This window comes from Coccomyxa subellipsoidea (genome assembly GCF_000258705.1).
Source record: "Coccomyxa subellipsoidea C-169, whole genome shotgun sequence".
Lineage (NCBI taxonomy): Eukaryota > Viridiplantae > Chlorophyta > Trebouxiophyceae > Coccomyxaceae > Coccomyxa > Coccomyxa subellipsoidea.
This window is the reverse complement of record NW_005178031.1, coordinates 1-24,712: the sequence shown is the minus strand read 5'-3', so window position 1 is coordinate 24,712 and position 24,712 is coordinate 1. Positions and strand designations below refer to the sequence as shown.

Sequence of the window (24,712 nt, the reverse complement as noted above, 5' to 3'; positions counted from 1 at the left end):
TGGTGAGGCGGAGCTCGTTCTCGTCCTTGGGGAAGACGAAGCGGGCGATGGAGCGATGGTTGAGGGCGGTGTCCCAGCGCACGGTGATGCCGCGCCGCGCCTGCGCCTCCTTCATCTGGCGGTCATACTCCGCCTCCAGCTTCACCAGCGGCCCAAACACATTCTGGTACGCATACGCATCCTCATACCTGCACCATGGCCACATGCACTTCTTAGGCAACAGCAACAAAGCTCGGCGAAAGAGTACGCATGTAACATTTCCTTGTGCTATTCCTAAGTGCAGGCAAAACAAACCATGGATGGGGTCTATACAAGGCAACGGAGACAAGAGGGCTTACGTGAGGGCAACGGGAGCGGCCTCCTCATCTGCACTGGGCTTCTCGATCTCATCGACGGTGGCATTTGGGTTCTGGCGCCATGCATCCTCCAGAGCGGTGATCTGGGCCAAGCTCAAATGCCGGGCGCGCAGAACTTCCTGCAAGCACCATAGTGCGCATGCGTCAAAATCTCCCGAGAGGAGATCAGGGCAAATCAAAATTGATGTACAAACACTCCCTCATCAACCATGTCCTCAAATCCACTGGCTGGAGCATGCCAATCAGGCTTCTGTCAGAACACAGGGAAGGAGGAGAAGCAATGGCAGGCCAGTTGTGACCGGCCAAGAGCAGGGAATTGCAGACCTGATCTGAGGGCTGCTTGATGAGCCAGGGCACAAATGCGCGGTCCTCAATGAGGGGCTGCCACAGGGTGAGGTCCAGGGAGAGCTCCTTCAGACCTGGAGCATTGGCCGGGGTGTCCCTGCGCCCATCCTTAGCAACTTTAGCATCAAATACAAGTCCCAATGTTTTAGTGCAGAAGTCGTGCTTAGCTTTCCTAATTTATTTGCTGGTCACCAAACACATTATCAGGGCAACCAGAACTAGCTAAGGTATCGGCAATCATGCATAACACCCAAGACAATAAACATGAGGGGAGGAGAATAGCAGGCTTCTTGCGCCTCTTTTCTGAACTTGCTAAACATCTTCTAACCAGATTGAGAGATCGTGCTTGCCTGCAGAGCAGCACCACGCTGTTTTCGCTCTTGACAGGCACGAAGCCCAGTGCGAACGCGTTGCGCGCCCCACATGAGTAGCACTCCAGCAGGGTGTCCCCCAAAGGGCTGTCCTTGTGCAGCTGGCACTCCCTCACCCTCGCTTTCACCTGGTGCCAGCATACTCATACCCTCATCGCCACCTTCATAATTTTATTGGATGCTTGGAAATTTGCATCAGCCATCTCCATGTACGAGCTGTCCTGTCTTAACGAGATGCTCCAGCTGTTTTCAGACCATGTGAGTGGGAATTGCACCGGTAAAACCGCTAACGCTGCTGCAGAGGGAACGATGGAGAGACATGGCCGGCAGTTGTTCTCAAAACTTCATCCTTCGGCGCCAATAGCAGCATGATGCATTGGAAGCTCACCAGGTGGGTGACGATGCATGAGGCAGTGCCTGTCACGCGGCCATTGCAGAACCATTTTCCGCTCTTCACGCACTTCACGACACACGCAGCATTGTGGATTCCACAGTACCTGCAGAAACACAGGCTGTCAGCATCCTCAGTGGCTGCAGCCATCAAACTCACCTGATGCATGACAGCCCAGAACATCACATGATGGGAAAAGGGCAATGAAATGGATCAGAGGCTCACGTGCACGCCCACTCAGGGGTCTCCCTGGGCGCCTCTCTTGCTTGGTCATCATCAGCTCCCTCCTCAAAATTGAGCTGCGCATGCCAGGCAGTCCTGAGGACATGGTCAAGAACAGCTGTGCACGGCAGAGACCCAGACAGGCAGGAGAAGATGGATGCACAGTGTGCTAATCTCACCTCCACCAAGCTGTCTGTTACCACGCTGATGCTTGTCCTGTCTCCATTATGAGCCGATGAGTTTGCCTGAAGAGAAGAAGACACATGATATCAATAAAGGAACTGAACCGGGACGTGCTTTCATATGCTGATGTATGACGCATGCAGAAGTAGAAGTAGTTGCGCACCGCATTCCTTGGACCTGAGCCGTCACCGTCCCAAGCTGAAGAAGCACCACCATCCTGCAAGCCAGGTCACCTTACCTTCGAAACATAGCTTGCTGGTGAGCGATACAATATAGAACACCACTGGAATTGTAAAGAACCTGACGAGTTCTGCCATCTAAGAAACACGTCTCCTCGTTCGAACAGCACTCCCATCTGTTAGTACCATGGTGGCCTCAAAGCAAGTTTGTAACGAGCATGCTTCAAGCAAACCGAGATAGGGGGATCAAGTTCATGGAACACGCCTGTGTAAAAGCAGGATACCCTGTAGCAGTATCCTGGGTGTTATAATCAAGAAAGCTATATTGCAGACTGGTGTCAAGCTGCGAGGACTGTGTGCCGAAGTGCGCCTGCGTCTGTGGCCCTCTGCCAGGTAGATCTGAGGACATAATATACTTCAAACGCAATTGAACCTCGCCTTATTATTGAATCATTGATGAAACAGCATCCAAGGACTGAGGAATAGTTTCCCGATAGGGAACGCCGCCTGTGCACATGTGCGCGGTGCCCATTTTCCCACAAGCACCTTGTGTTCAGATGATTGATTGGGCTCCCAAAATTTTTGAAGGTCTTCGAGTGGCTAACACGGGTGTCAGTATAACATTGACATCTATAGAAAGAGAAAATATAGTTCACCGAAGGCAATAATTCCTGGCTGCATCTGTCGGGGGATCTAAACCTTGTAGACAAATTAAGAAGGCCCACGAGCAGCCATGCTGCCGCGAAGATCCGTCGCGATTGCTTTGATCGGATGCTTCGTCGTTCTTTGCGTGGATCATGCGGCAGCTGTCAACAAGAAAGTCCCCTCAGGTGGGAAAGCCGTGCTCAGCCGAACCTGTATATTATAACGATCTAACTAATGTCCCTATTGCGATGAGACGATTGATTGCCTTGCTTTGAGTTTACGGCGATGGCCGTAGATTAGCAAAGTGTCTTCGAGAGTCCGCACTTCTGGTGTATATCACAAGATCTCGCCGCAGATCGACCTGGACAGCAAACGAGTCTGATGCTCGGCTCTTGGATTGCAGGTACTGCAGTAACAGCAAAACAAGCCAGGCTGAAGAAAGAAAGCGCAGAGAAGTGTGACGACAGCAATGCTGAGCACTGTTACGACCACACAGCCAACGTAGGCATTGGGCCCATCAAGGTGTCCGAGAAGTTCCCGGCTGCCGATCAGTCAACTTACGACTACAGCGAGGTCCTGCACAAGTCCTTCTTGTTCTACTTCCAGCAGCGCTCCGGCAAATTGCCTCACCAGGTGCGCCAGCCCACCCAATAAGACACCTCGAGGGCGAGTGAGTGGTGCCTGTAGGCGCTGTTAATATTGTACACTTGGCAACACTGCGCATGGATCTGCCCAGGACTGTCCTTGTCTATCATAAAGTTTAGCAAAACGTACTACGGGTTTCTCAGTCAGAGGTCAACCCTGCTTCACTGACAGCCTCTTTTATTTGCATTCTGACTTGGAAGGATGTGTGTGTGTATGGGGCAGAGGCTAGCGTGGAGGACCGACTCATGCGCGGAGTGCAAGGGTCCGAGCGGGGAGGACCTGAGCGGCGGTTACTATGAGGCTGGTGGCTCCTACCTCAAATTCAGCTTTCCCACAGCCTTCACCATCACTCAGCTCGCCTGGGGCGTCGTCGAGTACCGCAGCGGCTACGAGAAGGTGCGCTGGAGCTGATCAGCTGATCTGCTGGCTTTGCTACCCCCAATGTCACTGAGTAGGCTATTCTTCTGTTAGATTACTGAATGAGGACAATCAGTGAAGGCCAGGGTAAGGTGCGAAGGTCCCCTCCCAAAATGTTTAAATCGCAGATGAGCTCATCAAAGCATATATCTGCAGGTGGGTGAGCTGCAAGAGGCGCTGGACGCCATCAAGTGGGGCACAGACTACCTGCTCAACTGCCACGTGGAGCCCACAAAGTTTGTCGCCATGTACGGGTCTTCCGAGGTGAGTGATCTCCGATGTGTTTTCCTTTTGCAGACCTCTGCATGCATGACACAGTTGCAATCGAAATCATGGCCTTCAATACTTCGGAAGGCTCCCTGGTGTGATTTACAAGATCGCGGAGAGGGAAGAAAGTTTGGGCCGATTCTTTGTAAGACGTGCACTATCAGCGATGTTGACGTATAAGTGCGGCGGCGCTGCGCAGGTGGACTTTGGCTACTTTGGACCTCCGGAGGAGCACCTGCAGTGGACGCAGGAGGAGCGCGAGGTGACCTACATCACCCCGGAGGACCCCTCGTCAGAGATATGCGGAGAAGTCGCTGCCGCATTTGCCGCCTCCTCCCTGGCTCTGCGCGACACCCACCCTGAGTGCGTACCTGCCCCTGGCCCACATGCGATAAAATATGTGACAATGTTTGCATATGATCGCTCTAAAATGTAACCTGACTGCCATGCATGGCACAAGAAAACACAGGGCACCTAACCTCAAAAGAACATTGTGAGACAAATGCAAAGCAATGGGAGTGACATAGCACCCAATCACATTCTTTTGCACGTCTGAGTAATTATTCAAAGGGATTAGGGAGGGAAGGCAGTGCAGTGAAAGTGGGATGGAATGGCAGGTATGCGGACAAGCTGGTGGAGCACGCAAAGCAGATGCTGGAGTTTGGCATGGAGCACCCGGGCAGCTACATGAAGAGCCAGCTGGAGGGGCTGAAGGACCACGGCAAGCACTACCCCAGCACGAACTACAATGATGAGATGGCCCTGGGCGCCGTCTGGCTCTACTTTGCCACAGGGGTAAGATACTGCCCTGTTCATCTCCTGCTCTGCCACCCCTGCACCTTGTGTTTTGCTGCTGCTGCTGCTGCTGCTGCTGCTGCTGCTGCTGCTGCTGCTGCTGCTGCTGCAAAGAAACCCCCGCTTGCTTTGCAATTAAAAGTGGTATGTACAAACGGGTGACATGTTTGCTGTGTGTGACAGGAGGACGAGTACCTGCAGACTGCCACCATGTACTATGACAAGCTGAACTCGTGGAAGGCGGACAATTACGCGTTCGACTGGGACAACAAGTCCCCCGCCCTCCATGTGCTGCTCACCCAGATCTACCCCTCCGAGATGATGAAGTGCGCACTTCCTCATTGTTTGCCACCTGGAGTAGAAAATAAATGTTGTCTGCATAACACACGGTGATGTGCTTTCCATGAGGGAACGGGAAATCACTAATCTCTGGGGCCTTATGAAAGGAAGAGTAAAATACCAACATGGCAGTGTTGCAAAGTAAAAGTATGGCTCTGACAAGAGTGCGTTGCTGCTGCAGGTACGGCGTGAATGCAAAGCAGTACTTTGAGGAGTACCTTCCGGGCCCCAAGCGCACCGTCTTCCACACAAAGAAGGGACTCTCCTGGAGGAATGCGTGGGGCGTGCTGCGTTACTCTGCCAACAACGCATTCCTGGCCTTCGTGCACAGCGCCCAGATGAAGGAGCAGGTATGGTGCATTGCGCACATGATGTGCATACGATCTTGAGCATTTGAGTTTGTTCAACTGCTTTACTGAAATCTCATTTGCATGTTGCAAGGGACACTCCAGGATGTGTTCAATGATTGACTGGTTTGTGCAACTGTTGCAGGGTGATGAGGCATACGCAGCCACCCTCTTCACCTACGCCACACAGCAGATCAACTACATGCTGGGCGACAGTGGCCGCTCCTTTGTGGTCGGCTTTGGCAAGACACCTCCCAGCACTCCTTTCCACAAGTGGTGCGTCGTCCTTTCACGTGCCTTGCAAAAATTGTGCCAGGAATATTTGTGTTGTGCCGTAATCTCAACATTCAAACATCATGTCAACCTGCTGGTGCTGCTCAGTGCTCACAGTTATCATGCACAATGGACGCGGCCATTTTGGATTCACCCGTGAGAACTTTTCACATTGCCATGGTATATGACATTGTGTCCAGGTCGTCTTATGATTGTCGTTGATTGGTGTGTTTTTCATGACAGGTCCTTTAACTCTTACATTGACTACCCCACCCGCGGCCAGAGCTATGAGATTCAGCACGACGAGTTCCACAACACCGACACTCCCAACAAGTTCCTGGCCTACGGTGCTCTCGTTGGCGGGCCCAACGCCGATGACACGTGAGTCCTCATCTCTTCTGACAGCCAACCAGAAGCGGCATCTATCACCAAGACATCTTCTGCAATCTAATACAAAGACTGCATTGATGTGGGAACCCCTCATTTAATCACAGAATCAAGCCAGTCCAGATTTCTCTCCGGACACCTCAGATGTTTACTGTATAGGCTCCTGCCTATATTATTGAGGCTTGTCACAGCCTGAACATGAAGACAGCAGAGGAAGTGCCTATGCTTCCTTCTGTGCATACACTAGGGAGGAGAGTCTTGACAGGCTGGAATGCCATGCAGGTTCGAGGACTCGCGCGGCTGGTGCTGCGCAGCATACAACGAGGTTGCCGTCGACTACAACGCTGCATTCACCGGCGCTCTGGCGCGCCTGGTCGACTACTACACCGACATGCAGCCCTTCTCCGACTGCACCCTCGACCTGGGGTGGACCCACTCCAACGCCACCCAGGTGCGCCAGACCCTTGTACGTGTAGCTTTACGTTGCAAATTCTGGTCCCTTTTCCTCCGGCTGATGCAGAACAGAAGAGCCTATGCCACTGCATGCTGGGCTGGTGAGCTCCCTGTGTGATTCTGTTGTGCAAGGGTGTGCTTGAGAAAGTGTGTGTGTGTAGGCAAAGAGGCCAAACTGGCCCGCTGATGACTGCTACCACGCGTGCTGCGAGGGCGCAGCCAGGCCCACCGTCCGCAAGGAGATTGCCTCCCCCACAACTACCAAGGCGGTAGCCAAGCAGGCTGCCAAGGAGGCAGCTGTCAAGGAGTCTGCGAAGATTGTAGAGGCCACTGCAGAGGCCACAGAAGCCAAGACTGAGGAACAGGTGCCACTGGCGCTAGCCTTCCTTCTTATTTACTTGTCACCCAGGATAAGCACTCTGTTGCATGGCAAGAGAAACTGGGGGATTTTAAGCCAAGAAGGAGCGCAAGACATACAAGGGAGTGCAAGACATACAAGGCTGTCCGAGCGCCATGTAGACAGAGAAAGCTGCAGCGTACAAGACACCTCTGGCCCAGGAGCACAATCGACAGCATCGACATTTACAGAAACTGAGTGCTTGCAGGCAAAGCCCACTGATGGCAAGGCGCACGCCGGCGGCCGGGGCGCAGAGCGCAAGCACCGCAGGAGCAAGGATGCCAAGGGCGGCCACAAAGACAGGCGGCAAGCGCGCATCGGCCTCTGATTCGTGACACCAGGCGTCTGATGTTTGTTGACAGTAGATGGCCAGTCACTGATTGGCACATGACAGGCGGTCAGAATAGAAGGTCCGCTGAAGATGCAAGATTTGAACAGATAACATACAGTGGAATAGGGAATGTCTTTGCCAGGACCTTTGCGTTGTGGTGCATCATAGCACAGATTTGGTGATATCATATCAGACTGTCAGACATAGAAGTTGAGCGCAGTTGTCTGTCTTTCCAGGAACTTGCAGCATGGCAATCTTGATTCTCTTCCCCTGCAGGGCATGCGCAAGCAGTGTACACTGTCTTGCTTGTTGCCAGCTGGCATCATCTGACATTCATTTGTGCCGGCCTGTACCAACAATGAATTCTGATCTTGTGATTGTAATTGTGACACTGCTATTTCCCTGAACCCGGGCAATATAATTATAAAGTCAAATCAATCTGACAAGGTGCCATACAGTCTGACATGCAAAAACGACAAGAATTCAATTCAGTTGAACAGGAATCACTTTGAGGTGTTAAGTCCGCTGCGCAAGCTCTGGGCCTTCCCTAACACAATTGCGTTCTTTTCATTCTTCAGAAGTTCATCTAACACGTTCACTGATGGATTTTGTATGACTGATGCGTCAACCCCAGCATCCGAGGCGGCCTTCACAATTGAGGAGAGGGCGTCCAGCGCTGCAATCCTCAGCTGTGAGATTCGCGCCTCCTTTGTGCAATCAAGAACCCCTGATCATGCACAAGAACAGTGTCAACAGAGTCCTGCAAATAGATTGTTCTATGTCTTACAAATACCTGCACATCAACCCCATGAACTCAATGACACAATCAGTGCCTGGAATCGCTTCATGTGCATGTCTGTCTGCATCATGCGTTCCAATCTTGCATGAGTGCCTACCTGGCAGAAGGAAGACAAGCAGATTGTGCACCTCTGCTTTAATACTGCCTGCCTCACTGACTTGCTGCTGTCTGCTGACGCTGCTCAGCTGCGCCACATAATCGCTTACCAGAGGCAGCACCATTGCCCGCTGAGCCCAGGGCCGCTCTGCAGCAAATAGGAATTGTGTGAGGGCCCCCGAACTCCTTGCAATTTACAAGCACACACAAGTAATGAACTGCAGGATGGCAATGTCTGATACAGGTGAAAATCCTTGAGAAATACCACATGTTTCATTCACGATTTACTGAGGTCGTCCCGGCAATGGTGGACCAGTGGGTTAAATGACAGGTGGGTTTCAACTTCAGACTGCCTCAAACTTAAAAAAGACTCAGGGAGGGAGGGAGGGAGAAGCGGACCTGGTGAGAGTGCAAGCAGAACAGCATCTGCAACGCTGGTACCATGCGCAAGTATGGATGGGAGTGTGGAGTGCTGCCACGCAGCGACCAGACACTGCACAGTATCAGCCAGCGGCGCAGGCTTGGCCGCGGGAGCCTCCTCGTCCCCATCATTTCCCTTCTGCATGCACAAGAAATCAAGCGCTGAGACATTTAGCATGCACAGCTCCATCTAAATAACAGTGCAGAATGTGGGTACTTGTAGCCTTCCTCCAATGCCTTGAAGACATTGACTACATCCGACAGTCCGTCTTACACAACTTGATACCAAAGGAGCGCACCGGTTTTGGTGTGCTGGCAGCGGCCTTGTGCTGCTCCACGATTGCTAGGAGCGGTGGGGCGACCTGACTGAGGTGGTCGCTTGGCAGTGCTGCCAGCACCTTCTGCAGCGCTGCAAGCGCTGCTGTCTGGAAGGCAGCCTTCTTGCGGTCCACAGCACCTGCACGCATCATAGCACTATTTGTCCCTTTTAAATTGTGCTTGTATCCATCGGACGGGCTAGAGTATCAAGAAGAAGCACTATCACATTCGAGGAATCGCATGTTTCCATAATGTTGCCACATGCGCTACCGAAATGCCTCACAGAGATAGAAATAATGAAATAAGCCGGATGTGCGCCCACCCAGCAATGCAGTAATGACGGCATCGGGGGCTTGGAAGGCGGCAGGTTCTGCAGCAACCAGAGCCCCAAGCGCCTCTAAGACAGTCTCCTTGCCCTCCCACAGCCGTCCCGGCAGTTCCTGCACAGCCAATTTATTGCCTTAGGACCTGAGCAGCGAGTTTCTATCCCAGATCAGTGCTGCGCCTCACCAGAGACTGACACTGATCCGATGCATCAGACTATCCCATTTTACTGGGAAGTATTCAGCATTAAAACTCCATGTGACTCACCTGCATCAGTTGATCTCCGAGTTTTGCTGCATGAGCTGTCAGTGTCCCTGCTCCGCCCAACTCCACCAGTGACGCAACACTCTTGGCAGAGCCACTCTTGCGGCCCCACTGCTGCGACGCCAAACCTGCAGAAGCACACCGCATGCCTCAAAGAAGGCAAGCCAAAGTTCGAGCAATACCTGCCACTTCCACAGGCCCAATTCAAAAACCAAGTTGATCTGCCATGAGACTTTCAGGCGTTCCACAGATTGATATGTCAAACTTACTACTATGGGATAGTCAATCTTAGAACTGTGGTTGGAAGAAATGGCTTTCAGATATTTGATGTACCAGCATCAGGTCACCAAGCATGTAGTCGGGGTGCTCTCGCACCGTCGCAGATGAGAGGCACAATCTCTGGCATGTACAGGCGCACGGCTGCAGCAGCGCTGCCGGTGCCCTCCTCCCAGACCTCCTTCCAGAGGGCGGCCACGTCAGCGTCCTCGTCCTGGCACGCCACAAATGCCAGCGGCAGCGCGGCCGCAGCGTGCGCCGAAAACGTGTCGGGTGCACCGCGCACCAACTCGCGCAGCAGGAGCCCGGCCAGCTGGCGGGCCTCACGGTCGCCTGCAACCATATGCTGACTTTTGCCACTGGGACACTTTCGAAATGGTGTTGTCTGAATGAAGAACTACCTGAGTTCAAATATATGGTCACAGAAGAGGTGCTCTGCTTTTCTTTTTGGTTGCCATGAGGCCAGACGCACAGCTCAGTCAGGAGTGGGCCCATAAGGAGTGCATACCCGGCTCGGTGTACAGAGCAGTGGCTTCAGCCACAAACTTGGCGGCCCTTGTCTCCGCGGCGTACTTGACGATTGTGGCCGCGGCTTGTGCATAGCTGCGCCTCACAGCTGTGCTGCGCTCATTGCGTGCAGCGCCAAGCACCGCCTGTGCAACACAGATAAATCCTGCCCTTGTTGATACGCTCAATCATGTATCTTTCTGATTTATGAGAACACAAGGGTGCTCTATATGGGGCGCCAGTGGTCCTATAAGCGAGGATATAAAAGAAAGGCAACGATATGGATTCCTGTTTAGCATTACAACTGCTGTGCCCTCACAACAAATTTTTTCACCAGGATTTCTAATTATTGGGTGGCATGAAGGAACTACACGCAGGATGATGCGACCTCACACCTTAAGCAGGGTGCCCGTGTGGGGCCGGATGTCAGATCCCATGCGCGTGGCCAGGGAGGCAACGAAGCGAGCGGAGCCGACGCGAGTGTTGACGCCGACACCACGCTTGAGGAGTTGGCACAGGGCGGGAACGAGCGCCTCCAGGGAAGCCGCATCGGAGTAGCGTGCGCACAGGTCAAGCGTGTCGCTCATGGGCGAGCTCTTGGAGGCGGCCACGCGCAGATTCTCCAGCCGCCCGCTGTCCAGCCCAATGCGCTCCGCATGCTGCTCCACATAGTTCAGCCGCGTATCCTGCACATTGTCGTGTTCCCTGTTGGCTCCTAGGAGTAATAAAAGATCTCACTATGGATGCACCCGACTCAGCAGAAACAGAGCCGCTGGAAAAGATAAAGGATGGTGAAAGAAGCACACCTCCATGCCAGACAAGCTCTCGAGCATGGCGGGCACGAGCCGGGCAAGCTGTGGGCGGATGTGCTCCGCCCCCCCCTTCTCCACCATCTTGGCAATGGTAATCAGGCTGAGCGCCTGCACCTCCTTCACTGAGCTCCCCACACCTGCAATGTGGCATCCTTACTTTGGACAAGGTAGAGACTGAGCTGGTGACAGACGCAAGTCAGCAAAATTTTGAGGAGATTGCTGATGCATCATTTGCAGAGCAAATGGAAGAGAAGGAGTTCTGAGATTCTGCACACCTGTCTGCAGCAGGAAGGGGAGCATGAGTGCGACGGCCGCGGCGGCGTCGGCGGGCGACGTGGCAGCGGGGTCGGCCAGGCGGAGTGTGACGGAGCGCAGCGTGCGTAGCGCACCCCCGGCAGCCGTGCGCACGCTGTCCTTGATGTCGTCGCTGGCTCGCAGCACCATCACCCACATCTCCTCCAGCAGGTCCTTCACCTCCGGCCACCTCCGCCCCTGCCACACACAGAGCATCAGCTGATCTCTGAACCGAAAGGCTGCATTGCCAATGCAGCAAGATTTCCACAAAGAAGTAAAAGCATTGGTTTCATTGACAGTTACAGTCCGAGGTGAGCAATACTGCAGACCATGGACCGGCACTAAAAGAATCCTTCAAGTAGGGCTTAGTGGCCGTTTACTGGCTAATAAAGTTGCCCAACAGAACATAAGACTAACGAAGCAGAAGCCAAACCTGCAGCAGGTCGGCAAGGGCGGAGCAGGCGGCCTCACGGTTGCGCCACAGGCGGCCGCCCATGTCCTTCAGCAGCTCGCGCACCACCGCTGCAAAGTGCAAATCCAGCGCCTGTTTGGGGTCGTCGACAAGTGCGCGCCAGATATGTGTCATTGCGTCGCGCACGCGAGGATTGGGGTCATATTGATAACGGTACAGCTTGGGCACCAGTACTGCAATGTATGGCTGCAGCTGCTCCCCCGCCAGCTTTGCAATGGATGCAAACCTGTGACAGCCATATCATTTATTTCATGAGAACGGGCTTGCTTTGTCTTTGTTTGGATGGACATCACATAGCATAGAACTTTTAGGGCACCACACACACTCATGAAGTGGAATGGAAAAGCCCAGAAGACCTTGATCAACAATTTTGCGAGGGCACTCAAATACAATACATGCCAGAGGGGACTTGCAGCGCAACGCCTGGGCAAAGGCATTAGCAAAAGAGGCCAAAATGGGGGCTGATGCGCAGGGCGCACCCGTAGGCTGCGCCGCGGGTGGAGGCCATGGCGGAGGCATGGTTGGCCAGGTCCATGAAGCGCACGAGCAGGTCAGGCTGCCCCATCTCTGTGGCCAGCGCGCACAGCTCGCGGTACGTGGCCAGCGACCCGCCGCCCGGCGCCTCTCCCAGCTGCCCCTCCTCAAACACCTTGCTCTCCCCCGTCAGCTTCACCGCCCGCCGCTTCCTCGGCCCGCCTGATTACAGCGCGCAATATATCATGATGTAATCACGTGAAGGGGCAGAACATAACTTCATCAGAGCGAGCAAGCAAGTCATCCAGGAGCCTGGGACAAGTGTGCACACCTTGCAGGGTGCCCATCAGCGAGCTGAGCAGTTTCTCACGCGCCTCAGCGTCCCCCAGCTGGTAGATGACAGATAACCCCTGACTGGCCATCTCCTGTGGCAAGACAGCAAACACGATTTATTTTAAAAAAGCAGGCACGCTCCATATGACCGGCTCCTTTAACTCAGTGTCCTCGTGTTTGTATGACAAAGGCCACCCATTTTTTGCACAATCCAAATCAACCACAGTCTTTTTTGTAATGCATCACTCAAATAATGCAGCTGGCTTCGGCTGGCGGGGGGCGGTACAAATTTTGAGCACCGTGCCCACGGTTGATTGGGTCTTGCTGGGATCTGGCGAGTCCAACAAGGAGTAGGAGTGTGACGGCCTTTAGCTGCAGCTTGTCTGCAGAACGCACCTTGCCTCTTGGCAGGAAAAACGTCTAAGATCACCCAAAATCAAGCAGTGAGGCGAGGGCGTATGTGTGCCTACCTGTGCAATCTCGCTGCTGTCGCCCAGCAGGCTGGAGAAGGCCTCCTGGATGTCGGTCAGGCGCGCCAGCAGGCGCGGCTGTCGCCCTGTGAAGCGGCACAGTGATACCAGCCACACGCACGCCGCAGCACGCACGCCCTCCGTGGGATCATAAATGAGCTGGCCCAGGATGCGCTCCAGGATCTGCTCCTGAATTTGCCCCCGCTCGGGCGACACGCTACTTGCTTCCTGCTGCCCATCCACCTGCGGTGTACGAGCACAAGGGTGTCAAGGACATGCTCATTCTGTGGGCTCTCCTTTGCTGCAGCTGCTGCCATCAAAATAGGAGTCCAAGAATTCAAAAGACTGCATTGTAGCAAGCAAGCAAGTTGCAACAAGCAAGTAAGCTGTTCAATATATTTGCAAAAATGAGACAAATATCATATCTGGCAATGTGTTGTCCTAGTCTGCAACAGGAAAATGTCGCAGTCATGACACCACAGACCCCTGCGCATCACCTGCATAGGTTCTGCAGCACTGGAGGATGCAGCTTTCTCGGCCTCTGCAGCCTTTTCTATCTCCGCAAGTGACTGGTAGTTGGTGTACAGGACCGCGTCTGCGTTCACACTCAGGCCTGCACAATGCTCACACATACACTGGAGTGAGAAATAAAAAGACTGATAAGCTCCTATTCTCTATCAGTGCTAAACTTTGCTCCACCCACATACTTCAGACAGTCTTCAAAATGACAGGGAAGTGCACAAGTGCGCCTACCTCCAAATGCGAAGCAGAGTGCTTCACCCACTGCAAAGTGCAGCGCCTCTGACTTGATGGTGGAAGTTTTGATGATAGCCTCCAGGACGCCACTGAGCACGTCGCTTGAGGAATCACCATTGCACAGAAAGCCAGCAGCTGTGGCTGCGCGTGTGGCAACCTTTGCAGCCATAAAGTGAATTCATTAGATATCTTTCCCGTCGTCACTCCGTAATGCAACTTGCCAGGCGCTCAGCAGTCAGCCAAGATGTCTGTAATCATTTCACCATCATCGAATCCATCACCGTCATCATCACTAACGTGTCCAATTTTGGTAGCAAGCCAGTCTAAGCCATCTGTCAATGTCAACGAACCATCACCATTGTCATCACAGCACCATATCAATATACTCATGAGAAATTATTTCAGACAATCATGCGACCTGAACACTATCAGAGATTACGTTGGGGGGAGGCATGTACTGGGAGTTCACCTTGATGTCCTTTTCAGCCATCATGGAGGCAAGAGCTTGCATTACCCCTTGCTTTGAAAAGCTTTCAGCAGTGTCAGACTTTTTGGGTCCAGAAGACGATGCCCCATTCTGCCCTGCAGGTGGCGCTGAGCTGCCAGCAGTTTCTGCGACCTTGCCAGGTTCTGCATTCGCTGCAAAATGGAACCAATGCTGCTCAGAGCCAGCTCTAACCAAGGTCCCTTGACAAGGAAGTGGGCAGATTATGGGCAGACGTCTGTTCAACAGGAGCATTCCCTCCTCACAAGAGGGAACTTTACCTGCTGGCGGTGCCATTGCAAGCAGAGGCACTCGCAGACCAGCATGGCCCATTGATAAGGCGGCTGTGGCTGCATGATCTGCTTTTGGGGCGACCATGACGGCGAAGATTGCCACCGCCACCTTCTGAAGCTCATTCTCGGGCACCATTGGCACACCTGCACAGCAAAGGAAGGTACAGGTCCTCAAGATATCAGTCAAGAAGACTGTCCGATGAATGGCACGAGTCTTCACTGTCTCTCACATTGTCAGACACTAAACACCCCATGGACCTGACAGTGCCTCTACATGCTTTCATAGCATGAAACGCACACTGTGCTTTTGGAAACACCCAGTGTTGAGCATTGATCTCAGCCCTGTATATCGCACCCGTCAGGCACTGTGCAAGCACATAACCAGAAGCGCTGACCGCGCCTTCCACCTCTTCAAATTTGGCCGCCTTGCCCTCAGTCTTCTCCAGGGGCACGAGCAGAGAGCTCAGCAGTGTCAACACAGCGTCCCTGGACAACGCCATGGCAACAATGCCCAGCAGCCTGGCTGCCAAATCCCTGACTGCACAGCCAAACAAGAGCTTCGGTCCTGCTTCTGATTTGAATTGTGACAATTGGATGGTTCAACCAAGCATCACATAAACAGCAGGTCATAACAGTAAGGCATAAGTTCCCCTAGAAGACAGAAAGCAGGGTTCTGCTACAATGACTGGCATATTATAATCATAAGAGGAGCCCCACATGGAAAAACACAATCAGTCAACGTGAGCCTTGTGATGCAGGCTTGGAGGAAATGTACCTGCAGCATCGACATGCCCAAGGAAACCTTGCAGCCAGGTGACTCGGTGCCGGTAGTGGCCAGCGAAGGCAGGTGGATCAGCAGCCGCGACTTCCAGCACGGCTTCAAGCGCTGCCGCATGCAGTTCTGAGGGGCTGTCCCGCACAAGTGCATGCTCCAACAAGCCTGCCACAACACAACAAATTTATCCTCCGAGATGCATGCCTTGCAGAGATACAGAAGACTGAGCATCTTCAAAAACAAGTGTTTTATAAAGGAGCAATGGGGGTTTATATTATATAAACCCTAAACCCTAAATATATATAAAAAAACGAGCTAAGATATTCATCAAGCAACGCAGTTTGATCCTGGATCCTGCACCATGACGCCCTGGACCCCCTGAACCCATAGTGAAGATGAGGGCAGTCACCTAAGTACACCTCTGGCAGAGCAACCGAGGACGCATCATTTTTGGACCCGGTTGACTTGCGGCAACGGCGCAGGAAGTCGATCTGCCGCAGCACATGTAATTAGCTCACAGGATTACATGCCTGGCACACAAATGCCTGATTTGTGCTGCAACAGGAACAATGTTCTAATTACCATTATCATTTAAGGGCATGTCAATTAAGGGAGGCTCACTAATGCCAAGAAGGCCCTGTGCGGCATTGCTAGTGGCTTTGTTGACTCTGCTGCTGAGCGCATCCGGGGAATGCGGTCCCTGAAGTAATCCACAACAGCCGATGGCTCAGGGTAGGTCACCACAGAATTTTGCTGCGATGCCTCACCTGCAACAGCATAGCGCTGATGTCAGGAGAATTGATCCTGTTTGTGCGGGGGAAGAGTCTGAACAACGATATTTATCTGGAAGTGCTGCAGGGCGCTACTATGTCTCTGCCAGATGCACATCTATTGAGGTCTACAGGTCTATGGATGGAGCACACACCGCTTCTGCCTTCGCACTGACATAGATTGTTCTTAGTTTGAAGGCGAAGAGCACTTGGCCAGAGCTTTGCAGCACGACTGCCGCCACAGTGCAAGGGCAGTGCATATCAGACTTTCATAGCCCTCACATGGGTGTGGTGATAACCTGGTTGCGCCTTGGGTTCCTGGAGCCCGGCCAGGCCTGCTTCGCGGACCTCCAGCTTGGTGTCTCCCGCCGCCAACACGCACACATAGCGGGCAGGCACGTGATCGAACGGGAACAACCGCTGCGCCCACTGCGCTGCGCACAGCCGCGCCGCCTCCTCCTCTGCCTTCACTGCGTCCAGCAGCAGGGCCTCCACCTGCTGCGCCGCCTCGCCTGCATGTCAGATTCTATATTAAATTGCTGCACCTTCAGCTGACACAGCTTTACCACGGAAGTGCTTTACCAACTGTGGAGCTGACCCGACCCAGTAAAGTGACCCTCTCACACCATTAAGAATGTGCTGATAAATTAAAAAGTACAATTGTGCTCATTCAGGTCAAGCATGGCAGTGAAGCACTGTCAGTGGGTAGCGGCTGCACCAGAACAGCCGCAATGGGCTGTCGCAAGAGCGCTAATGGCCTCCTGCAGGGCGGCACGGACGCCAGCCTTCTCCGTTGAGAGTGCACTGAAGAAGCGAGAGGCGACAGCCGCATCAGAGCGGAAGAGAGCCGGTGCGCGCGTCGCCAGCTGGCCAATCGCCTGATATGTAAATCCCCGCAGCGCTGAAGATGGCGCATCCGTGCCTGCCAGCTCCTCTGCACCCAGAATGCATCAGTCACGCATTCTGTCAGAGATCAGGGATGTGACTCAAAAGATCGGCTTCCAAGTGGATATGCACAGACTGTTGGCAAGCAGTGGAGCAAGCAGTGAGTATCAATTAATTGCGCAGGAACATTCATCTGCACAAGCGCCAGCCAGATCCAATAGAATCAATCAGAAACAGGCATTGAATTCATGCTCTGGATCGCACCATCATCGAGAAGGTGCAATAATCCCCGCAGGAGAGGCGGCGCAGCAGCCTGCAGTGGTGCGGCTTCGGCGTGCTTAAATATCCACACCGCAAACTCCATGCCTGGCTGCCTGAGCCGCTGTGCGGTCGGGTCATAGACGCATGCAAAGACCGTCTGCACCGAGCAGCGCACAGTTGGACATTGCATTGTAACCCTGGCTGGATTCGCACAATTACTAGAACATATAAAGCAGGAACGAAAAGCAGCTGCCGAGATAAGCGTCCGCAGCGCCAACCGCACGATCAGCTACAGAGGTGCTGCCGTGTGCTTACCCGGAGGTTGTCTGGAAAGATGCTGGCAGCTGCTATGCTCCGGGAGAAGAGTCCAACAAGACGCGCTCGCACGGCTGGCGATGCTGACATGATTTGGCGCTCGCTGCTTGCTTCTTGTGCGCTTGGCTTGCTACCGTGAAACAGCAGGAACATGCGCTGGAGCAAACTTTTGTCCTCCAAGTTCACAGGAGGGCGCATGCCATCCGTGGCACACCTGAAAGGGGAAGTGCGCTTGACTGCCTGAAAATGCAAATTCACTGACCCACACTTACCTGATGCGTTCTTAGGCAACATGCTGGTCAGTGACAACAGCTGGTACTATGATATACTGGAAGGAGATTAGCCTCATCAAATATTGCAATTGTTCAGGCAGGTGATGTACCTCTTCCTTGAGAGCTCCTCGCCACGCCTGGCGACTGCATCCTGGGGATCCACAGAGGCCACCAGGTAATGGATCACCACCTCTCCAGGAGCAATGCCTGCCGCTGTTGTGAAATTCAGGATGCCAAGCTTCATGTTGGTCAGCGTCCTCTCTGCCACCATAGGAGAGTATCTGAAGGACTGCAGAATTGTGCTATTGCTCGTACCATGTTTCAGGCGTGGGCATTTGGACAGCTCTAAACAGCGATCTGGCATTGCTTTGATTGAATATAGTGTATATATATGGAATACAGTATTAACCTGCTTATGAGGACAAAATGGGCGCAAAGGTCTGCTAAGTAGGGTTGGGAGGAATCACCATCTGGGAGGCCCTGAGCTTTGCCCAGTAGAAGCTTCACATCCGCTTCTGACAGGCCGGGAGGCGGCGGTATGCGAGCCGGGCCTTGTGCTGGACCGCCATTTTGATGCAATGCCCCACTGCCCAACCTAGCCTGGCCCGGCCCTGCCGCGGTGAGTGTAGGTGACTCATCCATAGGCTCAGCGAGGGGCATGCCCGTCAATGCCTGCATCCAGGGCAGCAGTTTTAGTGACGTCTGTTATTGTTTCAGAGACACCCGAGGGATATTTGTGGTTCTTGAGCATTACAGATATAAGACGACCAGCATAAATTTCTAAAGATAGTGCACCTCGGCAACATCTGGGGACTCGTTCAGAAGCCAGTCGAGACTAGGGCCTGCAGCACGCTGAGGCCGTCCTGCTGGCTGAGAAGGCACCACTCGCGCGGCCACTGGTGGCTGGTACAACAGCACTTTCAGCGCAAAGTCAAGGAAGGCCTGCCTGTCTCCAGGAGAGGCCAAGAAAGGGTACCTGCATAAAGGAGCACCATGTCACTGCTTTATCTCCACTGCTTATGGCTGGGCTCTTCCAAGCACTGCCTGCTGCACATGTGTCGCCATGAAGCTGTCCCTTTATGATACCGCTGCGACATCCTCGCCCACTCAGCTCTATTGCCGTCGCAGGTTGATACAGGAAATAGCACATGTGGACTCACAACTTGATCTACAAGGGCGCTCGGGATATGAGGGCAGCACACCTGGCAGAGAACTCCTGCTCGGTGCCGAGCTTGTGCGCAGGTGGCGGACTGCTCAAGTGCGCGAGGCCGGTGGCAGCCATGCGGAGCAGCATCTCTTGGTGCTGCGCTGAACGACCCGATATGCCTCGCAGCAGCTCGCCCACGAGCGCCCCGCGTTCCTCTGCTGATGCGCGCTCGAAGGCCATCTCCACGTACACCAGCGCAAAGTTCCGCACGAGAGGTCCTGATGCTGGTGCATTGTAGAGGGCCAAGAGCGCTTCCAGCGGCAGAAGGATCTCATTGTGACCCTTGACACGCTTGTTGACGTGTGACAAAAGCTCCAGCACCTGCGGATGACGCGCAAGATGGTTGAGCTCTGTTCCTCAGCCAATGTCTCATGCTGTGATCCTCCCTGCTCGGTCTGTCTTCAGCACGGAACAGCAGGTGAATTCTGGCAAGACCTGCGATGCTGTATCGAGACTTTACCTTCTTGCGTGTCTGATCGTGTGGCGATTTCAGCTGGTCTATCACCACAGGCAGCAGCTTGCTCAACACCTGCCATACCAGATCAGGATGTCAGAGAAGGGCAGTGATGCCACCATGAATAACGTTGTCAAGACGCATGAAGCCGAAACATTGGTATTGACTTTTGAGGGCTTTTGAGACAGGTTAGCATGACAGAATTGGAAACAGAGGAAGGAGATGAACTGACGGGTGATGCACCTTTTCGAGCTGTGCTTCCTCCGTGAGCGCAAGGCGCGTCAACACTCGGTCAAGACTCGCAATTTCGGTCTCAAAAGATGCCATGTTGAACAAACTATGCGATCTTTGTGATTCCTATTCTTTTCGTTTTACACTGCAGCAGTCCTCGGAGTCATCGAAGATGTGTTCCAGCGCCTCGTAGCAACATAGGATTTCTAAGATGAATCACACGATTGATTTCATCTCTGCAATTCTGTCTTCCCGTCACCGAAATGTTGGAAAAAACGAAAGAAAGAAAGACACAAAGCACCAACTGGAGACCCGGGGGGTCCCCATCACGTGCGTACGGGCTCTAACCGGGGGGCCACGCAGAGGACATCACTAGTAAAGGGCTAGCCTCATCATCAAAAGGGAAACGCGAGGGCGGATTATGGACACGAGTGGTGAGCCGCGAGGCCGGCGGGGACGTTGGGGGCGGGTGTTGGCCAGAGGAGCTGGCGCGGGGGTGCAGTCCCGGGTCCTAGGCCCTGGCGCGGAGCCCGGGCGGTTGAGCAGCGGCGGGGTAGAGAGTTGTGAGTGGTAGCGGTGGTCGCGGGGTTTAGGTTTAGGGTTCAGGGTTTTGGGCTTGGCCCCAATGGCCAAATGCGAATCTCCTAAAAGTAGTCACCGGTGCAACGTTAACGCCCCAACTTGGAACGTCAGAAAAACCGGTTTCTCTGAAACAATGGTATTGATTCAATAGATTCCATTAAGTCAAGGGGTCTTCGCCTAAATCAACCCTGACTGGCAACCAGCTATTTGACTATCATCCAGACTTGGCCCTACATCCAGAACCATCACAGACTGTCATCCGACCGTCATAAATCTTAATCCCAAGGTTCTTGCTTTCTCTTGACTATCATTCAGACTTGGCCCTAAACTCTGAACCATCACAGACTGTCATCCGACCGTCATAAATCATCATCCTAGGGTTCTTGCTTTCTCTTGACTATCATTCAGACTTGACCCTACACCCAGAACCATCATAGACTGTCATCCGGCCGTCATAAATCTTCATCCCAGGGTTCTTGCTTTCTCTTGACTATCATTCAGACTTGGATCTACATCCAGAACATTCACAGACTGTCATCCGGCCGTCATAAATCTTCATCCTAGGGTTTCTGCTTTCTCTTGACTATCATTCAGACTTGGCCCTACACCCAAAACCATCACAGACTGTCATCCGGCCGTCATAAATCTTCATCCTAGGGTTCTTGCTTTCTCTTGACTATCATTCAGACTTGGCCCTACACCCAAAACCATCACAGACTGTCATCCGGCCGTCATAAATCTTCATCCTAGGGTTCTTGCTTTCTCTTGACTATCATTCAGACTTGGCCCTAAACTCTAAACCATCACGGACTGTCATCCGGCCGTCATAAATCTTCATCCTAGGGTTCTTGCTTTCTCTTGACTATTATTCAGACTTGGCCCTACACCCAGAACCATCACAAACTGTCATCCGGCCGTCATAAATCTTCATCCTAGGGTTTCTGCTTTCTCTTGACTATCATTCAGACTTGGCCCTACACCCAAAACCATCACAGACTGTCATCCGGCCGTCATAAATCTTCATCCTAGGGTTCTTGCTTTCTCTTGACTATCATTCAGACTTGGCCCTAAACTCTAAACCATCACGGACTGTCATCCTATATTTACACCTAGTGTTTTGGGGTTGGGGTGTCCAAAAATGGACCCCGGTTTTAAGGGTGATCTTGGGCAATTTTGATGTGCTGATCACGCCTATGAAGTCCTAACTTGAAAATTCGACCTCCTTGGCTCTCTATAAGGCCTCAAACATGGTTTCAAGCTAGGGTTTGCATAGGGTTGGCTCTAGCTTCTTGGGATGGGGCCTATGGTATGGTGGAGAGGCATGCAATGGGGCCCACACATGTGGGGCTTTCATTTGATGCATGTCCCACCAAAAGTTTACAAGCCAATTTTGAGTCAGCACTCCTTTTATGGAATCCATATTTCCCCTGTCTCACCTTTTGAGGCTCTAGCTTCTTGGGATGGGGCCTATGGTATGGTGGAGAGGCATGCAATGGGGCCCACACATGTGGGGCTTTCATTTGATGCATGTCCCACCAAAAGTTTACAAGCCAATTTTGAGTTAGCACTCCTTTTATGGAATCCATATTTCCCCTGTCTCACCTTTTGAGGCTCTAGCTCTTTGGGATGGGGCCTATGGTATGGTGGAGAGGCATGCAATGGGGCCAACACATGTGGAACTTTCATTTGATGCATGTCCCACCAAAAGTTTACAAGCCAATCTTTAGTTAGCACTCCTTTCATGGAATCCATATTTCCCCTGTCTCACCTTTTGAGGCTCTAGCTCCTTGGGATGGGGCCTATGGTATGGTGGAGAGGCATGCAATGGGGCCCACACATGTGGAATTTTCATTTGATGCATGTCCCACCAAAAGTTTACAAGCTAATCTTGAGTTAGCACTCCTTTTATGGAATCCACATTTCCCCTGTCTCACCTTTTGAGGCTCTAGCTCCTTGGGATGGGGCCCATGCTATGGTGGAGAGGCATGCAATGAGGCCCACACTTGTAAGGCTTTCATTTGATGCATGTCCCACCAAAAGTTTACAAGCCAATCTTGAGTTAGCACTCCTTTTATGGAATCCATATTTCCCCTGTCTCACCTTTTGAGACTCTAGCTCCTTGGGATGGGGCCTATGGTATGGTGGAGAGGCATGCAATGGGGCCCACACATGTGGGGATTTCATTTGATGCATGTTCCACCAAAAGTTTACAAGCCAATTTTGAGTTAGCCCTCCTTTTATGGAATCCATATCTTTCATGGCTACATATTGAGCCTGTTTTGTCACGTGTCTGCACGATGCCTTTCTCGACCTGCATGCATTGCTATTCACCATCGTTTGCATCTACTCTCAAGCTTTCCATAGCCCCAAGGATGGATGAAATCCATGAGGTACAGCCCTTGAAACCACTTCTCAAAGTTCTGCTTGCATGCCCATGCATGGTTGCAGATTGGGCAAGTTGTGCACATGCATATACATATGTTGGAGTTGGCAACTTTAAGATTATGCCGGATAACACGCCCTACCTACATACCTATTGCTCATGGCCACCCCATTCATAGTCGAAAGTGCAAGGTAGGAACCAACCTCTCCAAGTGTATGGCTCTCGGCCATCCCATTCATAGTCAGTCCTAGCATGCAACAACCAACCTCTCCATGTCTACATTCTAAGGTCGTCCCATTCATAGTCACAAGTGCAAGGTAGGAGCCAACCTCTCCAAGTGTATGGCCCTCGGTCATCCCATTCATAGTCAGTCCTAGCATGCAACAATCAACCTCTCCGTGTCTACATTCTAAGGTCGTTCCATTCATAGTCAAAAGTGCAAGGTAGGAGCCAACCTCTCCAAGTGTATGGCCCTCGGCCATCCCATTCATAGTCAGTCCTAGCATGCAACAATCAACCTCTCCATGTCTACATTCTAAGGCCGTCCCATTTACAGTCAGCGCGACCTGGCAGACCAACCTCTCCGTGATTGTGCACAATCACGTGGCCCGAGGCCCCCATTCATAGTCAGCACGCCAAGCCGCTTGTCTAACCTCCCCATATCTATGGCCTCTCACCGTATGGATCCCATTCATAGTCAGTCTCGACAAGCAAGTACCAACCTCACCATCAAGCCCTACTTGAACACTGATATTTTTTTTTTTTATTTTTTTTTATTTTTTAGGGAGGTTGGGGTTCAGTATCTAGCTTTGCCTCCCATGTGAAGCCATGCATGCTGTAGGGTGGCATACCCCCTTGGCTAAGTTTTATATATAGCCCTTTTCAAGGGGTGAATGCATGGCTTCAAGGGGATTCCATCTAATGGCACCTATGCCCAAGACCTACTTTCCCATGTTGGCATGTAACTTGGCAACACTTGGCAACACTTGGCAAGACTTGGCCTTGGGCTGCAGATGACCACTGCCCCGGCTCACACTTGTTGTGTGGGATGTATGAGACCCCTTTGTGAGATCTGAGGGCCCTTGGACCCACTGCACAAGCACAGCACATGCTCCAAGTGGGCACAGGATGCAGCCATGCACCTGGCATATGTATACACCATGCTGCACACCTGCACAGGGTGCCGCTTCACTTGGCACCCATGCAGGATCATGTATGGGCCCCATATGAGTCCTCCCAGCCATGCCAAGGGTCTTGGATCGCCTGCACACCTCCAAGGCAACCCCATGTGCCTTGCAAGCCACTGCAAACCTTATTTAAATTCACACCCACCTCCATAAATTGTGAGCCACCTATATTTAGGGTTTAGGGTTTAGGGTTTAGGGTTTGGGGTTTGGGGTTTGGGGTTTGGGGTTTAGGGTTCAGGGTTTAGGGTTTAGGGTTTAGGGTGTAGGCTGTAGGGTGTAGGGTTTAGGGTTTAGGGTTAGGTTTAGGGTTTAGGGTTTAGGGTTTAGGGTTTAGGGTTTAGGGTTTAGGGTTTTAGGGTTTTAGGGTTTAGGGTTTTAGGGTTCAGGGTTTAGGGTTTAGGGTTTTAGGGTTTAGGGTTTAGGGTTTAGGGTTTAGGGTTTAGGGTTTAGGGTTTAGGGTTTAGGGTTTAGGGTTTAGGGTTTAGGGTTTAGGGTTTAGGGTTTAGGGTTTAGGGTTTAGGGTTTAGGGTTTAGGGTTTAGGGTTTAGGGTTTAGGGTTTAGGGTTTAGGGTTTAGGGTTTAGGGTTTAGGGTTTAGGGTTTAGGGTTTAGGGTTTAGGGTTTAGGGTTTAGGGTTTAGGGTTTAGGGTTTAGGG

At 52.4% G+C, this 24,712-nt stretch overlaps 2 protein-coding genes across 2 annotated transcripts; one reads left to right on the top strand and one right to left on the bottom strand.

Annotated features, from left to right (window-relative positions):
• Positions 1 to 2,647: 2,647 nt before the first annotated feature.
• COCSUDRAFT_66819 (Six-hairpin glycosidase) lies at positions 2,648 to 7,759 on the top strand. Its single transcript, XM_005645789.1, has 13 exons — positions 2,648 to 2,877; positions 3,096 to 3,325; positions 3,560 to 3,733; positions 3,911 to 4,018; positions 4,221 to 4,384; positions 4,639 to 4,816; positions 5,000 to 5,142; positions 5,337 to 5,505; positions 5,648 to 5,778; positions 6,019 to 6,156; positions 6,445 to 6,613; positions 6,777 to 6,980; positions 7,221 to 7,759. Exons 1-13 carry the CDS (start codon positions 2,781 to 2,783, stop codon positions 7,338 to 7,340), a joined length of 2,025 nt encoding a protein of 674 aa, XP_005645846.1. The 5' UTR covers positions 2,648 to 2,780; the 3' UTR covers positions 7,341 to 7,759.
• COCSUDRAFT_48054 (ARM repeat-containing protein) lies at positions 7,717 to 20,001 on the bottom strand (the record flags this gene model as incomplete). The annotated part of the gene is made up of 31 exons (XM_005645788.1): positions 7,717 to 8,070; positions 8,240 to 8,386; positions 8,638 to 8,797; positions 8,958 to 9,115; positions 9,299 to 9,416; positions 9,568 to 9,692; positions 9,940 to 10,173; positions 10,349 to 10,493; positions 10,743 to 11,033; positions 11,154 to 11,296; positions 11,435 to 11,651; positions 11,887 to 12,151; positions 12,405 to 12,621; positions 12,731 to 12,824; positions 13,203 to 13,445; positions 13,700 to 13,815; positions 13,956 to 14,099; positions 14,724 to 14,879; positions 15,091 to 15,273; positions 15,511 to 15,675; positions 15,920 to 16,001; positions 16,132 to 16,277; positions 16,580 to 16,792; positions 16,999 to 17,214; positions 17,430 to 17,583; positions 17,742 to 17,955; positions 18,124 to 18,272; positions 18,809 to 18,989; positions 19,216 to 19,541; positions 19,681 to 19,749; positions 19,918 to 20,001. 31 exons carry the CDS (start codon positions 19,999 to 20,001, stop codon positions 7,847 to 7,849), a joined length of 5,379 nt encoding a protein of 1,792 aa, XP_005645845.1. The 3' UTR covers positions 7,717 to 7,846.
• Between the last annotated feature and the right edge of the window lie 4,711 nt (positions 20,002 to 24,712).